The sequence below is a fragment of the Carettochelys insculpta genome, chromosome 2 (genome assembly GCF_033958435.1).
Source record: "Carettochelys insculpta isolate YL-2023 chromosome 2, ASM3395843v1, whole genome shotgun sequence".
Lineage (NCBI taxonomy): Eukaryota > Metazoa > Chordata > Testudines > Carettochelyidae > Carettochelys > Carettochelys insculpta.
Window position 1 is genome coordinate 260,402,404 of NC_134138.1, and position 27,755 is coordinate 260,430,158.

At 46.0% G+C, this 27,755-nt stretch overlaps 1 protein-coding gene across 1 annotated transcript in view; it reads left to right on the forward strand.

Moving 5' to 3' along the window:
* Positions 1-24,356, forward strand: part of NCAPG2 (non-SMC condensin II complex subunit G2) — a 106,978-nt gene extending 82,622 nt beyond the window's left edge. Inside the window, exons 24-28 of the mRNA XM_074986294.1 lie at positions 3,137-3,280; positions 5,121-5,224; positions 17,657-17,754; positions 21,490-21,592; positions 23,990-24,356. Of these exons, the coding sequence (XP_074842395.1) occupies positions 3,137-3,280; positions 5,121-5,224; positions 17,657-17,754; positions 21,490-21,592; positions 23,990-24,041 (501 nt within the window). The 3' untranslated portion in view covers positions 24,042-24,356. The remainder of the gene's footprint in view (positions 1-3,136; positions 3,281-5,120; positions 5,225-17,656; positions 17,755-21,489; positions 21,593-23,989) is intronic.
* Positions 24,357-27,755: the final 3,399 nt, after the last annotated feature.

A 27,755-nucleotide genomic window follows, 5' to 3' on the forward strand; every position in this document is an offset into this window, starting at 1 on the left:
CCCTTGGCTACGGTCCCCCTCCGCCTCCTTACAATAAAGACGACCTTTCTTCTTGCAATTACGTCAGCTCGTAGGGTGAGCGAGCTCGCGGCAGTCATGGCAACGCCACCCTGCACTGTTTTTTCCAACGAGGCGGTAACCATACGGCTGCATCCAGCCTTTGTTCCCAAAGTTTCTTCCGAGTTTCACATTAACGAACCTATTGTTCTACCCTCGTTTTATCCAAAGCCTCATAACTCCAACGAAGAGGCGCGCCTACACCTCCTGGACGTGAGGAGGGCGCTAGCCTTCTACGTAGACAGGACCAAGTCCTTCCGGAAAACGGATAGACTCCTAGTCTCCCTCGCTCCCAAATCGAAAGGAGAAGGTCTCTCCTCACAGAGAATCTCAAAGCACATTGTATCCTGCATAAAAATGTGCTACGAGCTCAAAAAGACTCCTTTATCGGCCACTCCCAGGGCTCATTCCACTAGGGCGGTGGCGGCATCAACAGCCTTTTTCAAGGGCGTTGCGTTAAAAGACATTTGCAGAGCGGCGACCTGGTCATCCTATGACACCTTCGCCAAACATTACGCCCTTCACAGGGTATTCCAAGAGGATACCCGTCTCTCTACAGCGGTCCTCTCGGGGACAAGCTGCACATAATCCGATTACCCACCTCCTGTCTTGGGTTACTGCTGGGTAGTCACCTATTGTGGAGCACCCACGGGGACACTCAAAGAAGAAAGAGAAGTTACTCACCGTAGTAACGGTGGTTCTTCGAGATGTGTCCCCATGGGTGCTCCATTACCCGCCCATCCTCCCCGCTTCGGATGTCTGTTAGTGTTTTGCAGGGGCACCCGAGGCGGTTGGTCGAGGAACTGGCGGGGACCGGATCTCGCACATGGCCAGGAGCGCGCAAGGGAGCGGCGCGCGCCGGCGCATGCGCGGTCCAGCAGAAACTGCTTGGAAGATCCGATCTGCGGCGCCGGGCAAGCCCGACACCTATTGTGGAGCACCCACGGGGACACATCTCGAAGAACCATTGTTACTACGGTGAGTAACTTCTCTTTCCGAAGGTCTCTTCAGATTTTCATATCAACGAACCAATAGTGCTGCCCTCGTTCTATCCTAAGCCTCACAACTCAAATGAAGAGGCACGGTTGCACTTACTTGACGTAAGAAAGGCACTGGCCTTCTACATCGATAGAACTAAACCTTTCCGGAAAACGGACAGACTCCTGGTGTCCATTGCATCCAGGTCAAAAGGAGAAGCGCTATCTTTGCAGAGGATTTCAAATCACATTGTGTCTTGCATAAGACTGTGTTACGAGAGTCGCAAGACTCCTCTGCCAGTTCCGCCAAGAGCCCACTCTACTAGGGCAATGGCGGCGTCAACAGCCTTCTTCAAAGGCATCGTGCTGAGAGATATCTGCAGAGCGGCGACATGGTCTTCCTATGACACCTTCGCCAAGCACTACGCCATGCACAGGATGCTTGATGAGGATACACGCCTGTCGACAGCAGTCTTTTCACGGGCAAGCTGCGCATAAACCGGGTACCCACCTCCTTTTTCAGGGGGGGTTACTGCTGGGTAGTCACCTACTGTGGAGCACCCACGGGGACCACTCGAAGAAGAAAGAGAAGTTACTCACCTGTAGTAACGATGGTTCTTCGAGATGTGTCCCCGTGGGTGCTCCACTACCCACCCGTTCCTCCCCACTTCGGAGCTCTGCTTGTGTGTTTTTTAGGGGCATCCGCATCGGTTGATCAGGAACTGGTGGGGACCGGATCGCACACGTGACTGTAAGCGCGCGAAGAGCCGACGCGCATCGGTGCATGCGCGACCCGACGGAGACTGCTGAACATTTTCCGAGCTGCGGCGCCGGGGCGAGCCCGACACCTACTGTGGAGCACCCACGGGGACACATCTCGAACAACCATCGTTACTACAGGTGAATAACTTCTCTTTTTCCCCATGATGTGGCTGCCAGCAATGTGTATACTGAATCAGACTGATAGTGCAGTAGGTTTGGTATGAGATGAGAGAATGGGCTGAGTGCTGGATGAGAGGAAAGAACCATCAAGATTCAGATTAGTGGCTGCTTCCTCCCTCTATACCTTCTCTGGTTCTGGTAGGCCTGGTTTATGAACATTCTTTCAATGTCACAAGTAACCTCCTGCTGAGGACAGACAGCTGTTATCTCAGGTTCAATCCTTCGTTCCATCTCTAACTCCCTGGGCCTCGATGTGCGGTTTACAACTGTTCTTTTTTGCCCAAAAGAGTGGTATCAAAGTCTTCCAAAACCTACTTTCTTTCCAGAAACAGAATTTTCTGGAAGTTTCCCAGGATATTCCCTTCCTGGTGTTGAAATCATTGGTCAGAGCCAGGAAATCTTGGATGCCTTCAATCAATCTTGGAGAAAATTCTGAATGGAAAGAATATTTTGTCTATCTCCCTTAAACTAAGTCTGCATTTGAGCTGGGAGCTGTGATTCCCAGCTCACAGGCACACTGGCACTAGCTGTGCTCAAGTCTACTTGCTAAAAATAGCAGCATGGAAAGTAGTATGGTCAGAAGCTTTGGGCTAGCCATCCAAATACATATTTGAGTAGTCTGAATGGATGATCACTTTAGGCATCTAGCCTAAGGTACTATCCATGTCACCTTAGCTAGAATGCTGGTTTTAGCCTGCTATCTTGAGCAGAGCTAATGTATGTGTGTCTACATTGGCAGGGGATAATAGTATCACTTCTCAAAGGTACCCATAGCCTTAGGGTCCAAGCTTTTACCTCTAGTGCTGTTGGGGATTTTCTTTCAAATTTTTAAGCATTTGAGTACATTCTAAAGGAGATAAATTCATGGAGACCTAACTGCTCGCATAAACCTAGATCTCTTCCTTATTCTGGGTTGGTAAATTGCTCCATAAACAGCCAAAATACATTAAATATTTTCCTAACATTCGTTTTTGAGGTAAGTAGTTGCTATACAAGTGTTCTGTGATAGCAAATGGGAGAGAGACAGTTCCTGAGAGTCTGTATTAAGATGTAATCAACTCTATGGAAGTTTGAGAACTCCTGACTGCTGGCTTTTTAACTACACTAAAATGCTCCCAAAGTGGAAATGATGTAACTGATCTATATTTTATTTATTTTAGTTGATTTATTCTATTCAAATGCCTCTTGGAGAATTCATACACACAGTCCAGTGCTGGCATTCATCTTGTCCAGCAGTTCACCGAGGTGTACTGTCTACTCTCCTAGCTGCAGTAGTGGTTGAGATAAGTCACAAACTGCGAAAGGTAAAAAGTTGAAACAATCTTTTGTAGTTTATTTTATTATACTAAATGTTCAACCTTTAAATCAAATCAATCAAAGAAGGCTAGGAGCCTGGAGGGGTTCACGGATGGTTGTCTAGCATCACACACACTTGTCCATACTACTCTCACTTCTCCTGGACAGCAGAATAGTAAGAATGGGAGAATGGAGGGCCAAGAAGCGGGGGAGAGAGAGGGTAGCACAGGGCTGAGACACAAAAGGGGCTGGACTAAGAGTATGATAGTGAGTTCCCAAAAGAGGGAGAATGCAACAGGTGGGTCACCTTAATAAAAGATTTGAGAACTACTGATCTAATACATATACTTATAGACAGAATGGTAATTTTTATGTAACATCTTCCATGTGTATGAGCTGCCACCTTTATAAATGCTAATTAGCTTCATCAATTTTCAAAAGGCATTTGACAGTAGAGATAAGAAAGTGACCTGAGCAGTGTTGGAGTCATACAGAGTGTTGTATAGCAGATTGATACGGTTGTTGAAGGATATCAATGACAGTGTGGAGGCAGTGGTGAGAATATGCGGGGAGTTGGGAAGCTGATTTAAAACAAGTAGAGGTATGAGACAAGGAGATCCAATCTCGCCGAATACTTTCATCGCACATCGGGGAGAGCGATGGACAAGATCAAGGAAGAGAGAGAAGGGATATCTGTGCACGGAAAAAGAATTAACAACTTGAGGTTCGTGGATGATATAGTTGTCATTGAGGAAGATGAGGAGAAGCTAGCAAAAATGATGCAGATGCTAAACGGAGAAGGGAAGCGGTATAGACTGATTATGAACATCAATAAAACAAAAACAATGGTATTTGGAGATAAGGAAATAGGAAGGAAGATCAGAATCAATTGTATTGAACTAGAAAATGTAGAGAAGCTCACATAACTGGGAGTACCATAACGTATGATCTATACTGTAAGAAGGAAATAGCGACTAGAATAGCGAAAGCAAGAGCAAATTTGAAGGCAATGGGTAAGATCTGGAAAAGCAAAGCAATTTGCTTAGGAACGAAGCTGTGTGTCCTGAAAACGTGTGAATTCAGCAACATGTTATACAGATGTGAGACATGGGTGATAACGAAAGATGTGAAAAGAAGAATATTGGCGTTCAAAAGGAGCTGTTATAGAAAGATTCTGAGAATAGGGTGGGTGGAGAAGGTCACCAATGAGAAATTATGTGGAAAGATACAGGTGAAAGAGCTGCTGCAGAAGGTTATAAAATGGAAGCTACAACTATTTGGGCATATTTACAAAATGAACAACGAATGAAAAATCAAGACCCTCGTATTTGGCATAATAGACGGTTCAGATAGGAGAGGCAGACCCCACGTAGAATGGGTAATAGTATAGTAGATTGGTGCAGGGCTAGTCTATAGAAACTAAGCCACTCCACACTAGACAGGGAAAGATGGATGAGAGAGGCATCAGACACCAATGGGCGCTAGTCCACGGTTATTGATGATGATGATGATGATGATGAATATAGCTTAAAGGGCGTTTTTGCTAAAGATCAACTGTGTAAAATTAGTTACTTCCTTTCATGTAAATGCCATATATTTGGTTAAAAGTTTTAATCTTTTCAATCAAACCTTGTTTTTGTTTATTTTGACACTACTGAGTTAAATTATGAGGTGCTTTTCTGAGGTGATCTAAGAAAATACATTTCAATGTTTCTTTCAATAACCTAAACATGTATTCAGTTTATGTCGTTGCTAAAATTCTGGTTTTTGTTTTTGTTTTTGTTTTTTCCTTGAAAAAATATTATATGCTTCTGTATTTATTTTGAATTTGAGCTGTCTTCCTTTTAGGCTTCAAATGCAGAAGAACTTGCACCACTGGAGTCCATTGCAGACCTTCCTCCGCTTTCAGGCAGTTTAATGAAAATGATAACTAAGTCCATAAATGTGATCAGGTAAACTCCGTTAGTTTCCACAAGGTGTATTAATGTGAAACCAGTATGTTACCAAACAAGCTTTTTATACTGAAATTCAAGTTTGTAGAATTAGTCAGTAAATACCTAGATCAACTACAACATTTGTGTTTGTTCCATAATCCTTTAATTTTTTGGTACACTGATTACGTTCTTTTTGCTTTTTCTGCTGTCTTTGTGACAGAACAACATAATTATTCATTCTAATAATTCCTTTTTCATAGTCAGTCTTCAAATCACACTTACCTCAAAAGGTATGTATAAATCCTAGTCCTTTCTTGATGGAAGCATTTAGATGAAGCCCAAGTCTTTACTAGAAGTAGCATTGTATGACCTAAAACTAACAACATGCATGCTAAAATTCATCTGTAACCTACACACTGATGCCACTATACAAATGGCAAAAAAAAATTCAGTTGTTAATATAGAAAGTGTAAAGTATATCCTGAAGGAAAGCTTGGTGTGCTTTCTGCAGCTTTCCCAAATGACACTGTTTTCGTGGTGATTAGTTGAACCCCTGGCAGTTACAGCTGAATTTCAACTTTTCATTCTACCAATCCTTTGAAAATTGTTTATAACTTATTTTTTCTTCAAGTGATTATCCGCACATATTCCAATTCTGCTGTGCATGCACCCAAGTCAGAATTGTTTGAATAGCAGTGTCAGGGTCATGCCATGCTTTGTATACCTTGCTCTGAAGACCAAAGGTCCAAAAGGCAGGGCAATCACAATCACCCTTCTGTCTTGCAACCACAGATGTCAGAGGAAACTGAATACTAGGACACTTCGACGAGAGGGCATTTTCATTTTTTGACAGGAACAATCCCCATGGTATTCTGCATGGCCTGTACAACTATTCCATTATCCCTTATGGCCATGCTGGGACACTTAAGGGGTGCATCCCAAGAGAAAGGCTCTGTCCTCTGATTTTACAGAATGATAGGGCTGGAAGGGACCTCAGGAGGTCATCTAGTCCAACCCCCTGCTTCAAGCAGGATCAACCCGCACTAAGTCATCCCAGCCAGGACCTTGTCAAGCCAGGACTTAAGAACCTCGAGGGATAGAGAATCCACCACCTCCCTAGGCAATGCATTCCAATGCTTCACCACCCTTCTGGTGAAGTAATTTTTTCTAATATCCAACCTACAACTCTCCCTCTTTAACTTCAGACCATTACTCCTTGTTCTACCCTCTGACACCACTGAAAACAGTTTCTCACCCTCCTCTTTAGAGCTCCCCTTCAGGAAGTTGAAGGCTGCTATTAAATCACCCCAAAGTCTTCTCTTCTGTAAACTAAACAAGCCCAAATCCCTCAGACTGTCCTCATAGGACTTGTGCTACAGCCCCTTAATCATATTTGTTGCCCTCTGCTGAACCTACTCCAGCAAATCCACATCCTTTTTATACTGGGGGGACCAAAACTAGACACAATATTCCAGATGTAGCCTCACCAGTGCCAAATAGAGGGGAATAACTACTTCTCTAGATCTGTTCAAAATGCTCCTCCTAATGCACCCTAATATGATGTTAGCCTTCTTGGCTAGAAGGGCACACTGTTTACTCATATCCAGCCTTTCATCCACCATAACCTCTAAGTCCCTTTCCATCGTACTGCTGCTGAGCCAGTTGGTCCCCAGCCTATAACAGTGCTTGGGATTCTTCTGCCCCAGGTGCAGGACTCTGCACTTCTTGTTGAACTGCATCAGATTTCTTTTGGCCCAGTCCTCCAATTTATCCAGATCACTCTGGATTCTTTCTCTGCCTGCCAACATATCTACCTCTACCCCCTAGTTTTGTGTCATCTGCAAACTTGCTGAGGGTGCAATCCAGTCTCTCATCCAGGTCATTAATAAAGATGTTGAACAAAACCGGCCCCAGAACCAAACGTTGCAGCACTTCGCTTGAAACCAACCGCCATCCAAATACTGAGCCATTGACCACTACCCGTTGGGCCTGACCATCAAGCCAGCTTTCTATCCATTTTATAGTCCCAAGGATCCAATCCATGTTTCCTTAACTTATGGACAAGAACGTTGTGGGAGACCATATCAAAAGGTTTGCTGCAGTCAAGGTCTATCACATCCACTGACTTCCCTATGTCCACAGAGCCTGTTACCTTGTCATAGAAACTAATCAGATTGGTCAGGCAGGATTTGCCCCTGGTGAATCCATGTTGGCTACTTTTGATCATTTTCCCCTCTTCCAAGTGCTCCAAAATGGATTCCTTGAGGATTCCCTCCATTTTTTTCCTGACTGAGGTAATACTGACCGGTCTATAGTTCTCTGGATTGTCTTTCTTTCCTTTTTAAAGTTGGGCACTAAATTTGCCTTTTTCCAGTCACCCAGGATCTCCCCCCGATCTTCAAGAGTCTTCAAAGATAATGGCCAAAGGTTCAGCAATGACCTGTGCCAATTCCCTCAGTACCCTGGGGTGCATTAAATCCAGACCCACGGACATGTGCACCTCTAATTTTTCTAGATAGCTCAGAACTTGTTCCTTCCCCATAGATGGCTGCCCTCCACCTTCCCATACTGCATTGTCTAGGACTGTCATGTGGAAGTTGACATTGTCCATGAAGACTGAGGCAAAAAAAGCATTGAGTACTTCAGCTTTTCCTACATCATCTGTCACTAGGTTACCTCCCTCATCCAGTTATGGCCCCACACCTTCTCTGATAACCCATTTATTGTTAACATGCCTGTAGAAACCCTTCCTGTTCTTCACATCCCTTGCCAGCTGCAATTCCGGTTGTGCTTTCACTTTCCTGATTACTCGTGGGCATTCTTGAGCTGTATGTTTATACTACTCCTTAGTCAACTGTCCACATTTCCATTTCTTGTATGTCTCCTTTTTAAGTTTAAGCTGACTAAGGATTTCCCTGTTAAGCCAAGCTGGTTGCCTACTATGTTTGCATTTCTTACTATGCAGCAGGATAGTTTTGTTCCTATGCCTTCATCTTTGTTTCCCAAGGGATCCTGCTCATCTGTTCTCTTAGGGAGTCAAAATCTGCTCTTCTGAAATCAAGGGTCTATATATTACTGCTCACCTTACTTTCTTTTGTCTGGATCCTGAAATCTACAATCTCATGGTTGCTGCATCCCAGGTTTCCACCCACTTCTATTTCTCCTACTAGTTCTTCCCTGTTTGTGAGCAGCAGGTCTAGTTGCTCACAGCCCCTAGACCCCAGCTGTCTTCCTCTGTAGACCACCAGGAAGCCCAGCTGATCCAGCATACAATCATGTCTTCAGGTCCAGGAAATTAAACAGGAAAATGTGATTTTTCTGCTTTTCTCTTGATGAGGCGGTTCTGGTCCAGCCAGAAAACTAGGAGCTCCTCCAGTGGATGCCTAATACAGTAAACCCTCGAGATATGCGCTATCAAGTTGTGCATGTCTTGGGTTAACACGACTGTCAAGAGATTACTGTGCCTTGGAATGCCAATGGAGAATAGTGCATGAGAAGTCTTGCAAATCCCTAGACATATGTGCATTGGTCCCTGCTTGATTGGCATCATCAAAGGCTTGTAGGAGCCATTCAGTTCTTCTACGAGTGTCCCCGTGGTGCTCCACAATAGGTGTCGGGCTCGCCCGGCGCCACAGATCGGAAACTTTCCAGCAGTTTCTCCTGGATCGCGCATGTGCCGGCGCGTGCCGCTCCCTTGCACCACGTCCCCAGCCACGTGCACGATCCAGTCCCCGCCAGTTCCTTCTCAACTGCCATCGGCTGCAGACGGAATCCGCTCAGGCTACGGCCAGAGTCAGACTAGCTAGAGTTTTTTTCATGTAAATTGTTGTTTTTTCTTTCCAAAAAAAAGGACAAGAGAGACAAGAGAGAAAGCAAGAGAGTAAAAAAAAAAAAAAATAATAATAATAAAAAGAGAGAGAGGAGCGGAGAAGACGCGTGGACGTGAAGGCCAGTAGGCCTCCTACCGCTGCAGGCTGGTGCCTGCAAAGGGTAAACAGGCACAAATTCAGTGCTAAGTGCCCTATTAACAGCATAAAGACTCACCACAATGTCCTCTTCAGGCTTTAAAAAGTGTGAGTCCTGCCGCGAAGCTATGCCGGCCTCCGATGGGCATAGTGAATGCATTCAGTGCCTGGGGGAATCACACATTACCCAGAAGTGTTCCCATTGTGCTAAGCTCACAGCCAGGGCCAGGAAAGACAGAGAAATGCGGCTGAAAATGCTCCTGTTTGATAAGGCTCTCCAGCCTGAAGTGCCGGAGAGGCCTCAACCAGAGGGACCCCCTGGGCTCCATAAAAGGAAGGCGGTTTCCCTCACCCCCTCGGTGCAGAAACGGAGGAAGCTCTCTCCAGCCTGATCCCTGCCGGCGGTCTCAGCGAGCGGGACGGGCGCAGCACACAGCCCCCAGCCACATACCCAAACAAGTGACAGCGCAGCAGCACACGTGGCAGAGGCTGAGCCTCCGATTACCAAACAGCCGGCATGCGCAGCACTCAGAGCGGCGGCCAGGCAAGCACCGGAAACGGCGGCACCGCCACAGGCGGCACTGATCCCTGCGGCACCAGCGGTGCAGGGCCAACAGGCAAGGAGCCTGCAGGCACCGGAGGACGTTATCTGCGCGGTACCGCAGCTGAGCGGGCCGAGTGCGGCGCCGACAGTGGGGCTGAGATCCCCGGCACAGGAGGGGGCAGTGCCAGCCCCGCAGGGGAGGGGAAAGGCGAGAGCAAAAACCCGGCACCGCAGCCCTTCTCCGGACAGGGCTGCAATGCTCCTATCAACAAGCCCTCCCCTTATGCTGCACACGCCACTCAGAAGATCTGGGTCTCTACTAGCCTATCCACAGCCTCCTTCTCCGTTCCTCTAACCAGCGTCACCATGGCTTGGGCCACCTTCGCCCTTTCTGGGATTGGATCCCTTGGAGTACTATCACAAACCAGTTTCACCATTGTCTGAATCGTCACGGAGATCTCGCTTTCCCAGACATCGGGGGTACGCACCCCGAGAGTGGTCCAGGTCTCCATCCCCGGACCCGTGCCCGTGCTGCCATGGTCCTTCTTACCATGCTGGACACAGACACCCCAGGCATACACCTAGGGGCAGGTCCCCCCCCCGGCCGTCCAATACCCCCGCGGACCCTCCCGACCGGGGATGGAAACACAGCTGTCTCAAGGGGAGTTAATTTTGGAACCCCAAGACTTTCCTTCGCAAGCCCCCAGTGAGCGGGTGTACCATCAGCCGCAAGAACCTGAGAGTTCGAGGGAGGTTTACCCTAGTGGTTCCTCCCCGTCCTCCCCTGACGAGGCCACGGCCCCCGGGGACGTTGCTCCCCCAGACGACCTCAAACAGTTTCAGGAGCTGTTTAAAAGGGTGGCTTTCATGCAAGGCATCCAAACGGCAGAGGTACAGGAGAAACATCACAAACTCCTGAAAAATTTGAGACCCCCGGCTTCATCCAAAATCGCTATCCTGCTTGACGAAGCCATCATGGAGTCAGCCACTACCATATGGCAGACCCCGGCCTCCGCTCCACCTATAAACAAGAGAGCGGATAAGAAATACTTCGTCCCGGCGAAGGGCATGGAGTTCCTCTTTAGTCACCCACAACCAAACTCACTGGTGGTAGAATCGTCTCAGCAGAGATCAAAGACTTCCCAGTACAAATCGGGGGTTCAGACAAAGATGCCAAGAAGCTAGAGCTGTTTGGCAGAAAGGTATATTCCTCCTCCACCCTGTTATTGAGAATGGCAAATTATGCAGCACATCTAGCGAACCATAATTTTGACAATTACTCCAGGCTTACTTCTCTCACGGATTCGCTTCCGGAAGATAAGAAGCCGGTGCTAAAGGCGATTGTACAAGAGGGCTACGCGGCTTCAAGGACGGGAGTCCAGATCGCCCTGGACGTGGCGGACACGGGGGCACGCTCAACAGCTGCAGCAGTGGTCATGCGTAGAGAATCCTGGCTCCAGACGTCGGGTATCCCGAGGGATCTGCAGGCGAAGATTGTTGATCTTCCCTTTGACACGCAGAAGCTGTTTGCAGACTCAACCGACTCGGTCCTCCACTCCAGTAAGGACTCCAGAGCTACACTTAGAACCCTGGGTATTTATACCCCTCTATATAGGAAGAAAAAGTATTACCCTCAGCAAAGATGATACCCGTACCAACCACAGCATGCTCAGTACCAACGGGGCTACGACCAAGGGTGACAGCAGCAGCAGCAACAGTATAGAACTCCCAGGCGACGTTCTCAACAAAGCCGCGCATCCTCGGGGCAGGCCCAAAGGCAACAAGTTTGATGGGCAGGTCGAGGGCTGCACTATCACTACCATTGCACAATGCCTTTCCCAGCTAATGTTCCATCATCGCCTCCGACCGTTCCACCCCCAATGGCAAAAGATCACTGCAGACGAATGGGTACTGGAGATCATAGCCACGGGTTACGCAATCCCCTTCCAGTCGCTCCCACCGCCACGACCTCCACCCAGGCCCCACCTCAGGGATGCTTCCCACGAGGCGAGACTCAAACAGGAGGTGGACCATCTTATGTTCATAGGGGCGGTGGAAAGAGTGCCGGAGCAATTCCAGGGGAAAGGTTTTTATTCACGCTACTTCCTTACAGAGAAGAAAACAGGAGGCTGGAGTCCCATCTTAGATCTTCGGGGCCTCAACCGGTACTTGTGCAAACAACGTTTTCGGATGATCACAGTCGCCTCCATACTCACGGCACTGGACGATGGAGATTGGTTTGCAGCCCTCGACTTACAAGATGCGTATTTTCATATAACAATCCACCCGGCACACAGGCGCTTCCTCCGTTTTATGGTCAGCAAGGAGCATTTCCAGTACAAGGTTCTGCTGTTTGGCCTCTCCTCGGCCCCCAGAGTCTTTACCAAAACCCTGGCAGTGGTGTCAGCCTACCTGCACAGACAGGGGGTATTTATATTCCCACACCTGGACGACTGCCTATTGAAAGGGGCCTCGAAGGCAGAGGTCCTACGCATGATACGCGTAACAGCAGACACATTTTCTTCGCAGGGCCTGGTCATCAACCTCGTGAAGTCAAAGACCGACCCCACACAAGACAGAGTTTATAGGGGCACGTATAAACTCTATTACAGCAAGGGTCTATCTACCCAACGCCCGCTTTCGCGCCATCAGTTCGCTGGTGCAAGTCATCACATACAGCCCCACGGTGCCGGTCTTAATGTGCTTGCAGCTGCTAGGCCACATGGCGGCGGCGACGTTTGTGGTGCAGAATGCCGGACTCCATATGCGCAGCCTACAACGTTGGCTTGCAAGCGTCTGCAAGCCGGCATCCCACACTGTCCGCAGGGTGGTGTCGCCCACGACAGAGGTGCGCAGATCCCTGCAATGGGTAAACCCCGAGAACCTGCTAACAGGGGTACCCTTTCACCAACCACAAATCTCTATCTTTCTTACTACCGACACTTCCCACATAGGATGGGGAGCACACATTGGCGACAAGGTGACGCAAGGACTATGGTCCCCTGCGGAGCAGTCACTGCACATAAATATACTGGAGCTCAGAGCAGTGTTCAACGCCTGCAAACACTTTCGAGACCACATACAGGGCAAAGTAGTTGGGATCAATACAGACAATACCTCCACCATGTTTTATATAAATCGACAAGGAGGAGCCCGATCCCATGCCCTATGTGCGGAAGCAGTCCGGCTGTGGAACTCGTGCATCGCCAACAACATAACGTTGAAAGCCTCGTATTTGCCGGGCACTCACAACGTGAAAGCAGACCATCTGAGCAGGCGCTTCGCACTCACGCACAAATGGCAGATCCGCTCCGATCTGCTACGACCGATCTTTCACACATGGGGGTTTCCCCAGATTGACCTGTTTACCACTCAGCACAACAAGAAGTGCCCCCAGTACTGCTCCAGGGCAGGATTGGGGCGGGAGTCCCTGGGGGACACATTCGCGATCTCATGGAAGGCCCCCCTACTTTACGCGTTTTCCCCCACAGTGCTCATCCACAAGGTCTTGCAGAAAGCCAGAAGGGAGAAAGCCCGCATGATTCTAGTAGTCCCAACGTGGGATCGACAGCAATGGTTCCCCTTGCTTCCGCGCATGTCGGACTGCCCACCGCTCCCTCTTCCGGTGGTGCCGGACCTACTCACGCAGGCCCAGGGGTCCATAGTGCACCCACACACCCAAGGTCTGCGCCTACAAGCATGGCTAATCCATGGCTCAGCTCCCTAGAAAGTACGTGTACGGAGGGAGTACAACAAGTCCTGCAAAGTAGCCGAAGGACCTCCACCAGAAAGACCTACAAACAGAAATGGACTCGATTCACTGCATGGTGTTCCGCCAAGCAGTTAGCTCCTCTTGACGTTCCTATACCTGTAATGCTAGAATACTTATTGGACCTCAAGAGGGGCGGGCTTTCCCTATCCTCGCTAAAAGTTCACCTCGCCGCTATATCTGCTTTTCGGCATGCAGGGGAAGGGCCCACGGTATTTGCCCATCCTATTGTTACCAGGTTCCTGAAGGGGCTGGTAAACCTGTACCCCCCTTGGAAACCACTTCCACCATCGTGGGGCTTGGACTTGGTGCTCAGCATGCTAACGGGTCCACCTTTTGAACCATTAGCCTCAGTTCCCCTACGTCTCCTTACGATAAAAACAACCTTCCTCCTTGCAATTACGTCATCTCGCAGGGTGAGTGAGCTCGCAGCAGTTATGGCAACGCCACCCTGCCCAGTATTCTCAAAGGAGATAGTAACTTTATGGCTGCACCCAGCCTTTGTTCCGAAGGTTTCTTCAGAGTTCCACCTTAACGAACCCATAGTTTTACCCAAAGCCTCACAGCTCCAGCAAGGAGGCACGCCTACATCTCCTGGATGTGAGGAGGGCGTTGGCCTTTTACATAGACAGAACTAAGTCCTTCCGGAAAACGGACAGACTTCTAGTCTCTCTCGCTCCCAGGTCAAAAGGAGAGGGTCTCTCTTCACAGAGAATCTCGAAGCACATTGTGTCCTGTATAAAAATGTGCTACGAACTTCGAAAGACTCTTTTGCTGGCCCCGCCTAGGGCTCACTCCACCAGGGCGGTGGCGGCGTCAACAGCCTTTTTCAAGGGCATCGCGTTAAAAGACATCTGTAGAGCGGCGACCTGGTCATCCTATGACACCTTCGCCAAACACTATGCACTACATCAGGTATACCAAGAGGACACCTGTCTGTCGACAGCAGTCCTTTCGGGGGCAGCTGCACATAAACCGATTACCCACCTCCTTACTTGGGTTACTGCTGGGTAGTCACCTATTGTGGAGCACCCACAGGGACACTTGTAGAAGAAAGAGAAGTTACTCACCGTAGTAACGATGGTTCTTCGAGATGTGTCCCCGTGGGTGCTCCACCACCTGCCCATCCTCCCCGCTTTGGATGTCTGTTTAGTGTTTTTCAGGAGCATCCGAGGCGGTTGGTCAAGGAACTGGTGGGGACCGGATTGCACACGTGGCTGGGGACGTGCAAGGGAGCGGCGCGCGCCGGCGCATGCGCAATCCAGGAGAAACTGGAAAGTTTCCGATCTGCGGCACCGGGCGAGCCCGACTCCTATTGTGGAGCACCCACGGGGACACATCTCGAAGAACCATTGTTACTACGGTGAGTAACTTCTCTTTACATCTGGCAAAGCTCAGGTTCAGGGGAGCCTGCCTCAAGTTAAGCATCAGTAGTGTCCACCTCCACAGTCTGGACGGGGGTACTTTCTCAACACTGAGTGCTGTAGCTTCAGTCATACACACCTCAGAGCAATTCTTCACTACAGATATAGATGCTGTCAGTTATATTTAAGAAGGCTTAATACTTTTACAACTATCCAGTGCCTGTCCATGAGATGTATAAGCATCAGAGACTACCCAAGAGAACACTCCTGGACAAGACTGCAAAAAGGTTGACTTCTGAATGAAAGACATACTCCTCAGACAGTTCTGAGATATGCAAATACTAAATTACCAACTACATCTAAGGCCTTGTCTACAGTTATCTTTACTGTCAGGCTCCTTCAGCTACACACATTGGCTAGTGCTACACTCACCTCTAGTGCCAGCAGCTTGATGCAAATGAGCAGTCTGTAGAATGCAATATGGCTTGTAATTTGCATATTTGAGTGGGTCATTTGTATATTCACGGCAGAAAACAAGCAGTGAAGACATGGTTCTACTGGCAAAAAACCCTTCAGTTGCCAGCCCCTTATCCCTGGAAAAAATCAGGAATAAGGGGCTGCTGACAAAGGGTGTGTTTGCTGGCAGAACCATGTCTTCACTCCTTGTGAATATGCAAATGATCTATTAGAATATGTAAATGAGCAGTCGCTTTGCATTTTCAAGACTGCTCATTTGCATCAAGCTGCTGGCAGTAGGGGTGCGTGTAACACTAGCCACTGAGTAGCTGAAGTTTGACATACCTAACACTGTCTTCCATATGGTAAAGTCAATGGGGCTCCTCTCCTGTGAAATCTGGTTTATTATGTGTTTTTACAGTCCACAGACTTCACGCTGGTGGGGACAACAGAGTTTCTCAAATTGGGAGTCTTTATCGAAAAGGGTGTTGCAGAGGGTTCACAAATTTATTTTAGGGGGTTCAGGTATTGCTACTCTTTCTTTGCTGTCTTGAGAGGTGGGTAGTCAGACAGCACCGGTTGGCCAGGTGTCTAGCTCTGAAGGCAGTGCTCCATCAGCAGCAATGCAGAACTAAGGGTGACAATACCACGCAATACTAGTTCTGAAGGTAGAGTTAGCACCCACTTTGTCAGAACCCACCACTTTGTAACACAGAAGTAAGGATGGCATGATAGGGTATTACTGCCCTTGCTTCTGTGCTGCTGCCATTAGAGATGGGTAGCCAGAGAGTGGTGGGTGCTAACTAAGTGCCCAGATGTGCAGATCGCAGCCTAGATGTAAGGGTGGCAATACCAAACTATACCACCCATTCTTCAGAGCTGGGTTCTCATCCACTCTCCAGCCACCCAGGTCTGAAGTCAGCACTGCTGCCAGTAGCTGCACAAAAATAAGGGTAGCAGTACTGCAATCACCCTCCCTGCAGGCCTACTCCAGTAATCTTACAACCAACACCATGAAACTTCAGATTTAAGTGTCTGAAATAATGAAATTTACAATTTTTTAAACCCATTGTCCATGTAATTGACCAAAATGGAATGTGAATTTGATAGGATTCTAATAATAATGAAACCCTGCAAATGTTAAAGGACTTGAGCCATGTCAGGCTCTGGAAGCCTATATTCTGTCATCTATGAGGAAACAATACAGGCCTCAGAATTATTAGAGACTTAGGCAATTCTTCTAACCCTATTATGGCCAGCAGAGATCCTCCAAAGAAGAGGGAGAGGTTCCAGAGGTGCAGACCCTCACATCGTACATGTTATCTTTAATTTAGTTCCTGCCCCTAAAGAGTTTTAAGATCTCTTTTTGTGCAGTTCCTATGGCACATAAAATAATGCAGTGGTGCTTCAGGGTGCTGTAATACAAATACCTAGAGTTTTGGACTGTATTAGAAGTTGCTATCTGATCCAGGATACACTGATCAGCTCCCATTCCACCATAACTCAAGCAACCTCTGCTGTTTCTCTGAGGTACTCCAGTACCTGAGGCTTATAGGGTACTGTGTGGAGCTTGGTCCACACCATCATCAGTTTATTTGACTTCCACAGCAAATGGCAGAATATTAAATGAGTTATAATTTCGGTTTATTTTACAATTCTGGTAGTTTTAACATTTATTAACTTTAGTTTTTCTTATCTAAATATACCCAAAAATCTTTATTTTGGAGGTTACTGCTCTCCTTCTCATACAAATTTTTTGCCTAAATTCCCTTGTTTTGTTTTTAAGTGGCCACCACTCTACAAAATACATTATTTTCTCTGAAACTATTAGCAGTGAAGATGCTCCTGAGATGGAGCCTATTAACAAATTTCTGTAGGAATTACATTTGAGATTCCCTCACTTAGTCCTTGTTCACACTTAAAAGGGATTGAGGCTACTCTGACTAATGGAGCAGGGGTCAATTTAGCAGGTCATCTGAAGACTTGCTAAATAGACCAGAGTGCTCTGTGGTTGAATCTAGTAGTCTACCGGAATGAGAAGAGTAAGGTAAATCAACATGAGTACACCTCCTGTTGTTGACGCAGCAAGGTGTAGACACTTCAGGAAGTAGCCCTAAGCTATGTTGGCTCTAGCTATTTTATTCACATAGCCGGAGTGGTGTAACTTAGGTCAACTTATCCAGCTATGTACACAGTCTTATGTGTTTTGGAGTCTCATGGTTGGTCCTAGATCATGGTTTCCCATATAATGGTTTAGAGAATTACTGTTGTTGGGGGGCATAGGACCAACTAACACTTCTGTTTGTATTTAAAGGAACATGTTTCCCTATGTACTTTTTGATTTTCTTCTAGGTCATTTTTAAATGAATTAATGGAATGCATTGTCTGTGAAGAAATTGAAGGAATCACTAGTCTTACAGCTGCTGTTTACATAGTTGTTATAATCAAAGGTCAGTCAAACTAATTTTTGTCTCCAATGAAGGCTTTTGTCAGTAGTAGATTTTATTCCAAAATGTTAACATTTTATACTATTTTTCCTGTTAGCTGTGAAAATACAGAAGTAGTAATTTTTGTACGAATACAGAATTAATATACGCGTAATTGTAAGGAATGTTGCTAGATACTTGATGTAGTCTTTTAACAAATTTTTATCAGTTAGGCTAACATAGTCCACTTCCATACCCTGTTTTATAGGAGTGCAGAATCATTGTACAGTAAACCCCCTTGATTTAGTGGACTACTGGAGCGGGGGAGGTGTCCATTAAACCAGAATGACTGTTAAATAGGAGAGTTTGCTACGCACCCACCACTGCCAGGCTCCTCCAGCCCCAGTTCCGCTCCCCATCCAAAAAACAACAACAACAACAAATGGGGACTCACTAGACTGCAGCCGTTGGAGCCAGAAGCTCCAGAGCTTGCCACACAGCTGGAGCTGCCAGACTGTGGCTGAGACCCTGCCGCACGTGGCTGGTGATACCCCGCTGCACTGCCTGGAGGACCTGCCAGAGCCGCCACATGCGCCTCCCATGCTCCCCTGGTGAGGGGAGCTCATTGTGGCTCCAGTGGAGGAGGTGGCAGCTCCTCCAGGCTGCAGCAGAGGTAAGTCCCTTAATGTTTTTTGTTTTTATTTTTGTAGGGGCGGGGAGGGGCGTGTGGGAAGATTTAGGATTTTACAGATCCTAGCGGACTTCAGGAACAACAGGGTTGTCCATTGTTCCTGAAGTCTGCTAAATTGGGTTCTGTAAAATCAAGGGTTTACTGTACTGGAAGAGACCTCAAGAGGGCATCAGGTCCAGTCCCCTGTATGCCTGCATGGAGCAAGTACCATCTAGACCTTCCCTGAAAGGTGTTTATTTCACCTGCTCTTAAAATCTCCTAAAATGGAGATTCCACAACCTGACTGTGCAATTTATTCCCATGCTACACTTTCTGGCTACAATTACACTGACCCAAACTGCTGGCAACAGTATGCAAAAGGGTGGTTTTGAAAATACAAATGACCACTCATTTGCATACTTGCTTGCTGGCAGAAGCTGCTCCCAATAGAAAAAAAGCAGTATAAATGTGGTTCTGCGAGCAAACCTCCCCTACTTTGTCAGCAGCCTCTTATGCCAAGAAAAAAATCAGGCATAAGAGGCTGCTGACAAAGTGTGGTGGGGTATTGCTGGCAGAACCATGTTTATGCTGCTTTTTGCAGGCAAATATGCAAATAACTGGCCATTTGCATTTTTTAAAACCTCCCATTTGCATATTGCTGCCTGCAGTCTGGGTCAATGTAACCATAGCCTCTGTCAAGGTGGTTATTCCTAATATGCAAACAAAACCTTTGCTGCAATTTAAACCCATTGCTTCTTGCAATATCAGAGGTTAAGGAGAATAATTTTTCTCCCTTTTCCTTGAAACAACCTTTTATGTACCGTAAGCCCTCACTTTAAGTGTCTTCAGGTTGCACAAAATTCATTTTAACACGAGTTTCACTCAACTTGAAGACGTGGTGGTCAACCTGCCTAGCTTCCTGCAGCTGCAGGCTGCTAGACAGCCTAAGAGCCCCTTCCCCTGCTTTCCCAGAGCAGCACTAGGTACTGCTCTGGGAAGGTAAAGGGAAGGCTTTTACTCTGCCTAGCTGCTTGCCACTGTGGGCAGCCAGGCAGGCTAATACCCCTTCCCAGAGCAGCGCTGCTGTCAAGCTGACTGCAGCCCTGATCTGGGAAGGTGGGGAGATGACTTTTAGCACCCCTCCCAATGCCCAATGCTGCAGGCACCTATGGGGGCTAAAACCCCCTTGCCCCCCCCCCCATCCCACTCACGGGGCTCCTAGCCTCCAGCACACTACAGCCGCCCACGGGGCTTGGGCTCTAGCTCCCTGCACACCACCCCCATGGACCCTGCTCCAACCTCCACAGACCTGGCTCAACTCCACCCTCCCGCCCCCTCGCCCCCGCAGCCCTAACTCACCCCAGGCTTAACCCCTTGGCCCCCAAACCACTGCCCCAGCCCCCAACTTACCCAAAAATTCATGGAACGCAACCTTTGCATATCTCGGAGGACTACCGTATTTTTATGTCCCCTCTGTCTCTTCTTTCCTAGCCTAAACAAACCCAATTATTTCAATCTTCCCTCATAGGTCATGTTTTCTGGACAGTTAATCATTTTTGTTGCTCTTATCTGGCCTTTTTCCAATTTGCCATCATCTTCCTGAACTGTGTCCAATTCAGGATGTCACATAACTTCACTTTAGGCTTAATCAGAGAAAAGCAGAAGAATTATTTCTCATTTCTTTCTACCAAAACTTCTGTTAGTACACCCAGAATGATGTTTGCTTATTTTGCAACGGTCTTACACGATTGACTCAATCATGTTGTTCCTTCCTAAGTGGAGTACTTTGCATTTGTCCTTAATGAATTTCAGCCTATTTACCTCAGACCATTTTTACAGTTGGTCCAGATCATTTTGAATCATAATTGTATCTTCCAAAGCACTTGTCACTCCTCCCATCTTGGTATCATCCACAAACTTTATGGGTGCATCTACAGTAGGAACTAACTTCCAATTTAACTTCGAAGTTAGGTGCTACATCGAAGTAGCCAGCAGAGAATCTACACACGTTTTCCCTCACTTCAAAGTAGGAAGCCCGACTTCGAAGTCCTTACTCCATTCCCAGAAAGTGTAGATGCTCAGCTTCAAAGTTGCTTACCTTTTGTAGTGTAGACACAGCCTGTAAGTCTACCATTTATGACATTCTATCATTGATGAAAACATTCAATAGAATGGGACCCAGAACTGATCCCTGGGAAGCACACCTCTTTATGCCTTTTATGCGTGACTGTGAACCATTGATAACTATTCTGTAGGAACAGTTATCCAAGCAGTTATGCACCCACCTTATAAATAGTGTTCTCTAATTTGCATTTCCCTACTTTGTCAATGAGATTGTCAGGCAATACTGTATCAAAAATATTACTAAAGTGTAGACATATCACATCCGCTGCCTACCCCCCCACCCACCCACAAGGCTTGTTACCTTGTTGAAGAAACCTATCAAGTTGCTTTGACACAATTTGTCCTTGGCACATCCATGCTGAGTATTACTTATCACCTTATTATCTTCTAGATGTTTGGAAATGAATCCCTCAATTATTTGCTGAATTCTCTTTCCTCATATAGAAGTTAAGCTGTTTTTCTCTTGTTGCTTTTCCCTCTTCTTCTACCCTGTCCATCCTTCATCTTTCTCCTGCATCTAATGTGTTTGAGGAATGTTTTCTTGATACTCTTTATGTCTCTAGCTAGTTTGTCTTCAGTTGTTTTTCCTCTTAGACATTTTCCCATGGGATCTTGCCTACCAACTCACTGAGTTGGCTAAAGCCTGTGTTCTTGAAATTTATTTTGCTGTTTTTCCTCCTGCCATGCCTTAGAATCATGAACTCTGTCAGTTCACCTAAGCTGCCTTCCACTTCCAGATTTTCAACTAGTTCGTATATATTTGTCAAAATCAAATCTAGAACATCCTAGTAGCGTTCTCCACTTTCTGAAATAAAATTAGCATTCACATAACAGGAATTTGTACGCTTAGCTTGAAAATGAAATTTTAAGCAAATGTCAGCAGTTTTTAACAAATGGTTTGTTTGTTATATAGATGCAACATAGAAATATGCAGACTTGTTTATTTTTAACATTATTTTAAATAGGTAAGCACAAAGCTTCACTTGTTAAGGATATTGCACATGCCCTTCAAAAGAAGTTGATGATGTGCAGAGAAGTTGCCATGGAAGAATCTAGCAACATTGAAAGGTAATCTGCTGTAAGGGGTTCAAACAAAACACTGAGAAAAGGATGCAAGACTCTTTACTTTTTGGTGAAGGAGTTTACTGAAATCCATATGATAGAGGATTTAAAATAGTGCCAACATTTGCAGGCTATTAAGTCCAGTTAAGAAACTAAATTTCCCCTTTCAAATAGTAATTTCTTTACATGTTTCTTTCTTGAAAATTACATTTTACATCTGGTTTTATATCCTGTAGAATCCACAATATTTTCATCTATTTCCTAAAGTCCAATCTCACCAAGAACTGCAGAGAAAGGAGCAACCATTCCTTTTAACTTTTCTGTTTCACAGAACTAGAAATAAAAGGTTTTCTCTGCGTTTTGTTTATTAACTAATGTGGCTCTCACTACCTAAAAATTAATCCACGGTCATAGCACATTATTTTAGCACCTTACCACAGTCATTAGATTCTGAGTTTGGTGCAACTTAAACTTTATAGGAAGTTGAATTCCTTGGGTCAAATTTCTCAAATGCACATGCTAAGTTGTACCTTGTAATCGTGGTTTGAAATCTGCAGAATATAAAGAAACGTTTAAAAAAAAACCTCTCCTGTTTCATCAGAGTGGGCTCTGCTCTTTCATCAAATATACAGAGATCAATGTTTTGCAAGAAGCCAGGTGTCCTGACTATTATCTTCTGAAGAGAGTTTATGGCAGGGTGAATATGAGATGTTTTCTGGGAGAGTACAGCTGCAGACACAGAGTTGGGTGAGGAATGCAGGAAACTGGAGAGCAGTAAATTAAAAACTTGGGTATAACAGAGATGGTTTTTGAGATAAAGGTCTGAAGGGACAAATGGGTGACTATTAGTACCAAGGATAATGACCCCGGAAGATCAGCAATAGGAGGGAAAACAAATATCAGGTGAAGTGGCAGAGGAGAAAGCAGAAATTATGTGGATAATCAGGAAACTGGAAAAATGAGTGGGGAGGAAAGCACAAAAAGGGAGTGGACAGCTGAGAAGAGAAAGGGAAATGAAGGGGCAAGATAACACTTGAGATGGACTTACTACTGTGTATGTGATAGATGGCAGAGGAAGAAAAAGGAAGCAAATCAAATATTTGGAGAAGTGAATGAACAGTGTTTTAAGTATATAGAATGTCAAATATTAAGAAATATTAACAATACAGTATTTTTAAAACATTTAGATGAACACTCGAATTATTCTTATACAGTAAGCCCTTGCGTTACATGGGGGTTGCATTCCTGTTACCCCCATGTAACTTGAGGGCTTACTGTATAAAAATAATTCTAGTGTTCATCTAAATATTTTAAAAATACTGTATTGTTAATATTTCTTAATATTTGACATTCTGTATACTTAAATCACTGTTCATTCACTCCTCCAAATATTTGATTTGCTTCCTTTTTTTACCTCTGCAAACCGCCACATAACTCAAATTTTTATGCAAGTCTGGGAGGCTCCTACCTCCCCTGGGCTTTCAGGAGCTGGGAAACTGACCAGCCAAGTAGGGCTGGTCAGTTTCCTGGCTCCCAGAGTGGAGGGGAGCCAGGAACCAGGGTGCAGTCTGGTTGTGGTCTCCCCACTGCTTGGGGAACCTGGGAGACTGACCAACCAGGAGCTGGTCAGTTTCCCGGGTCCCCCACACCCAAGTAACCAGGAGCTGGGAAGCCCAGGTGGCAGCCTGGCTCCCAGCTCCCCTCCCCTTGCAGAGCCAGGAAACTGACCAGTGTAGAAGCTGACCTGGTCAGTTTCCTGACTCTGCAAGGGGAGGAGAGCTGGGAGCCAGGCTGTCACCTGGTTCCCAGCTTCCTGCTACTCCTGGGACCCAGGAAACTGATCAGCCCACCAGGACTGTCAGTTTCCTGGCTGCTTCTCCCTTCCTTCCCCCAGCTGGGTGACTGTCAGCCGGACAGCAGTGATGCTGGGGGAAGGCGGGAAAAAAAGGGGCTCTTAGCCTGCCTAACTGACAACTGCAGAGCAGGTTCACGTTGCGCTTAACTCATGTTAAAGCACGTTATGTGCAACTTGAAGCTGCATATTTCGAAGGTTTACTATACCTTTTTTGAAAGTAGAGATATTAGATCATATTTAAATCTGATCAAAAAGGGAAAAAATCAGTCTTTTATTCAAATATAAAATACTTCTGTTAATTTTAAAGTAAATACTCTGCCTCCCACACTGTACTGTAATCTGTAAGTATCCAAAGAGGTGCATAGAAATGCTGAGCAAGACGGTTTCTCTTTAATGTAATACAGTAAAGCAACTGCTTTAATTCCATAAGCTAGTGATGTGTAACTTCTCAAAGAAATAAAGGAGTAGCTGTGTATTGAAAAGTAAATAGGAAAAGGGTTTTCTTGTGCACATCTTATTCAGCTGCTCACTGATTTCTATGGTTTCAGGATCCTTTATGAATCCTCTGTGAAAATTTTGGATGACATCTTGAACCCTTGACTCTGAAACTGTCTTCAAGTCATGAAAAGTTGAAAGAAGAAAAAATGTATTTTATAAAGCCAAGCAATAGGTTACCTTGAAGAGCATATTTTATATAATAGTGAAGTACACCTTATTGGATGCTAATGTTATGCTAGCATTTGCTTTGTGTTAGCAAGCAAATGAAAAAACTTTTTAAAACATGAGTTTTATATTCCTTTTGTATTTAAAACTATTGTGCAGAAACACCTTTTTAAGTGTGTGGACATTTTTGTATATATACATAGATAATGTATTATTAAAAAATTTGGAATGGCTATCAGGAGAGGCTTGTTTGATATATTCCAAACATTTCATATTAAATAAAATCAATACTTTTAATATTTTTGTAAATAATAAAATGACTGAACAGCATGTGAATGGCATTTTCTTGAATCTTTTGACAACAAATGTGATGGGTTTCTCTAAAAGGTAAGCCATGAGCACTTAGGGCAAACAGCAGCTGCTTCTGAGTAGAAGAAAGCATTCTATATAGAAACAAAAAAGCAGTCAAGTAGCACTTTAAAGACTAGCAAAATAATTTATCAGGTGAGCTTTTGTGGGATGCTGTCCCACGAAAGCTCACCTAATAAATTATTTTGCTGGTCTTTAAAGTGCTACTTGACTGCTTTTTTGTTTTGATAGTATATAGACTAGCACGGCTCCCTCTCTGTTACCATTCTGTATAACATAATTACTTGGCCAAATGGAAATATTTTGCTATCTGGTCTCAGCAAAGAATTGTCTCTCTCATGTGGGCTTTCATCCATGTTTTAGATCATATTTAGTGCCTAAAACATCGAGGCCTGACAGAAATTCTTTTAAAATGCTTGTGTCATTTAGTTGTGTTCCCACCTCGAGTAGGTAATTGTCTATATCAGTTGAATTTCCAGTAGAGAAGGGCAGACCAATTTCCACTCGATCTGCTTCTCACCTTCAGCTCTCCCCCTCCTTTGGGGACTTCTGCTGTCTCCCTCATGGCCTCTTGTGACTCACTTGACCTGTGCTGCCAGTCCCCTTGCCCTGAAGGTATCCATCATCCCCTAGGAGCACTAGCATCATTTCCAGTCCCCCAACCACATCATCTGCACCTCCCAGCAAGAGAAAGCTGGGAATCATGTTTGGCAGAAGCGTCTGAGTGATGGTAAATTTTTTCAAGTGTACAAATATATTTATTCCATACTCTACAAGACAGGTCAGTTTTGCTGCTCATGCTTTGGACTCTTCCCTCATGGGAGTGCTGACCAGGCCAGGAAGCTTGTTCCTCCATCCCTTCAAGGGGAACTATTAGTCACAATCTGCCTCCAACCTTAGCAGCCACTACTCTGCTTCTAAACAGTTTTGTCTGGTGAAAAGCCCTGGGTCCATGCAGCCTGTTCCCCTCACTGAGACATAGCAAGTAGCTGAAGGACCAACTCACTTCATGTTTCTGGGGCAAGTGAACATTACTGGGGCAGTATAGTCCCAGCCAGCCAGAAGCTCCACTGCAGGTCTGCCACATTGCCTTCACAGGGAGACAGGAAGGGTGGCCACCTCCTCCAAATACTCGTCCTATGCTTCCTGGTACTCTCCATGTGGCTTGATCACTATCATACAACTTGGGCACTTTGAGCCTTGAGCTACCCCCAGATCTGATTTCGCGAGGATGTAAGCATAGGGGAGCCTCCTATCTTCATACAATTGGAATGTGGCAATAAACTTCAATGGATAGCATGTCTGCAGCAAGGATGATGATCTCTTTCTCACCCTTGCTGATGAATTTCTGAACTTCCATCACCCCCCTGCTGGATCCGCTTGTTTCACAGATTTCTTGATGCTCTTGTAGAGCTTGTGGGTGAGCTTGCAGGAGGCCAACACTGTGTGATCAGGTTGAGGTTGTTCACCAGCTCCTGGTATGAGCACTCCAACATTAATTCAGGCTCTAGAACCTCCTCTGTGTCCAGCACCTTCTCCCACGCCATGACTAACCATCTGTCCTGCTTTTACCCAGACAGTCCTTTAGTTCAGGAGAGTGTCCTGACTTTTTTTTTTTTCTTGAAAGGGCAAATTGTTGGTATGTTCATCTGCTGTTTACAGGGCTGCGGTGGAGGGCTGGAGAATGGGTGGGGCAGGCTCTTGAAACAGCATAAAGCTGCCATTTAAAGAGATGCTTGGGAGGGCTGAGGTGAGGAAGGTGGTAGGGCAGGCTCTTCAAACAGCAGGGACCTACTGTTTAGCCTTTAAACTGTAAAGCTCTGAATCCTTAGTAATGAAGCTGTTGTAAGTAGAATTATTAGTGACTTTAAAAAGTTTCACTGGCACTTGGACCACCCAGAGTGGTCAAAAGGTCAAATTTTGGCATTCTGCCTAGAAAATTTACTGAGCTCCAATTTAGGCAGGGGTGTGGGAGCACACAGCAACCAAGACAGCCATGCACACAGTCATAAGGAAGAAAGCACAAGAACTACTCGCTTCCCCTCCTTGGGCTGCTGGGCAAAGGGAAACTTCTATTGTCCTGGTAGAGCGGGGAGTTGAAGCAGGCAGTGACTGTGAAAGAGACAAATCTCTAGTAGCACAAGATGCTGCTGCCTCCCCCGTCCCCTCCCGCCCCATCTTCCTTCTTCTGGGCTTCTGGGGGAAAGAAAAGGAAAGGAAAGGCTCAGCAAAGTAAGGAGAAAAACCATGTGGTACCACCACCATCACAGCCCCCAGGCCTTCCCACAGCTGCTTGCAGCATCCACAGTTACAGAAACTGCTTTTGCAATCACAGAATTGAAAGTATGCCCCAATATGTGCCTTACCATGACTAGAAGCAAACCAAGTAAAGCAGGTCCATTAAGAACCCGGTGTAGTACCTGCTGCACAGAGGGTGCTTAAAACCCAAAATATGTCCTTGCATGGAATACATCCCTGTTGTATTCCACAGCCATTCCTTCATGAAATTCTTGTCACATTTACTGTAGATAAAAAACTTATCTTTTTAATGTCTGGCCTTCACTTATGTTTTGTTTCAGCATGCTCAACAGTGGGCTTTTTGACTGCCTCTCACCCCCTGTCGAGCTGTTAAACTGACACAGATCCAAACGAGAAAACAAATGCGGGAAGATATAGTCCTAGAGCACACTGAAGCCACCTGCACAGAAAGGGCACAGTTTAATGCATGGAAGAAAACCACTCTGGGGAAGAGGTGAGCTGATCAGGAACAAAGGAGAGTGGATCATGAGCAGAGAAGCCTTGAGTCACTGTGGTGTTATGGCCAACAATAGCTCCCTGGTAGGTGCTGGCAACTGCTAGCAGCAGCAGACAGCCCAGCATCCGGGTGGATCCATTCTGCTGATACTGAATGGGGGGCTGATTTGTCCTGCACCCCTCCAGGTGGGCCCTGCTCCTGAGCGTAATGATGTGTAAGAAACAATCATCTGTCATCTTGTAACAGGAGTGGGCAAACTTTTAGACCTAAGGACCACTTCTGAGTAGGTAAATCATGTGGCAAGCCATAAATCCTCATTGGCTTGACTGTTTTCTAATGGTTGAATACCCTGGGGTAAAGGGGCATGCCCAAAGGTCTCAGCTGATTGTGGAGTCCTGGAAAGCTGGGCAGCTCTGCACTGAAACCAGCTCCAACCCTCTGCCAAGTATTCCACATGGGACGAGGGCAAGCCCACAACCCCACTCCACGGCTGAAATAGCAGGAAGAGTGAGGCAAGTCCCTGACAA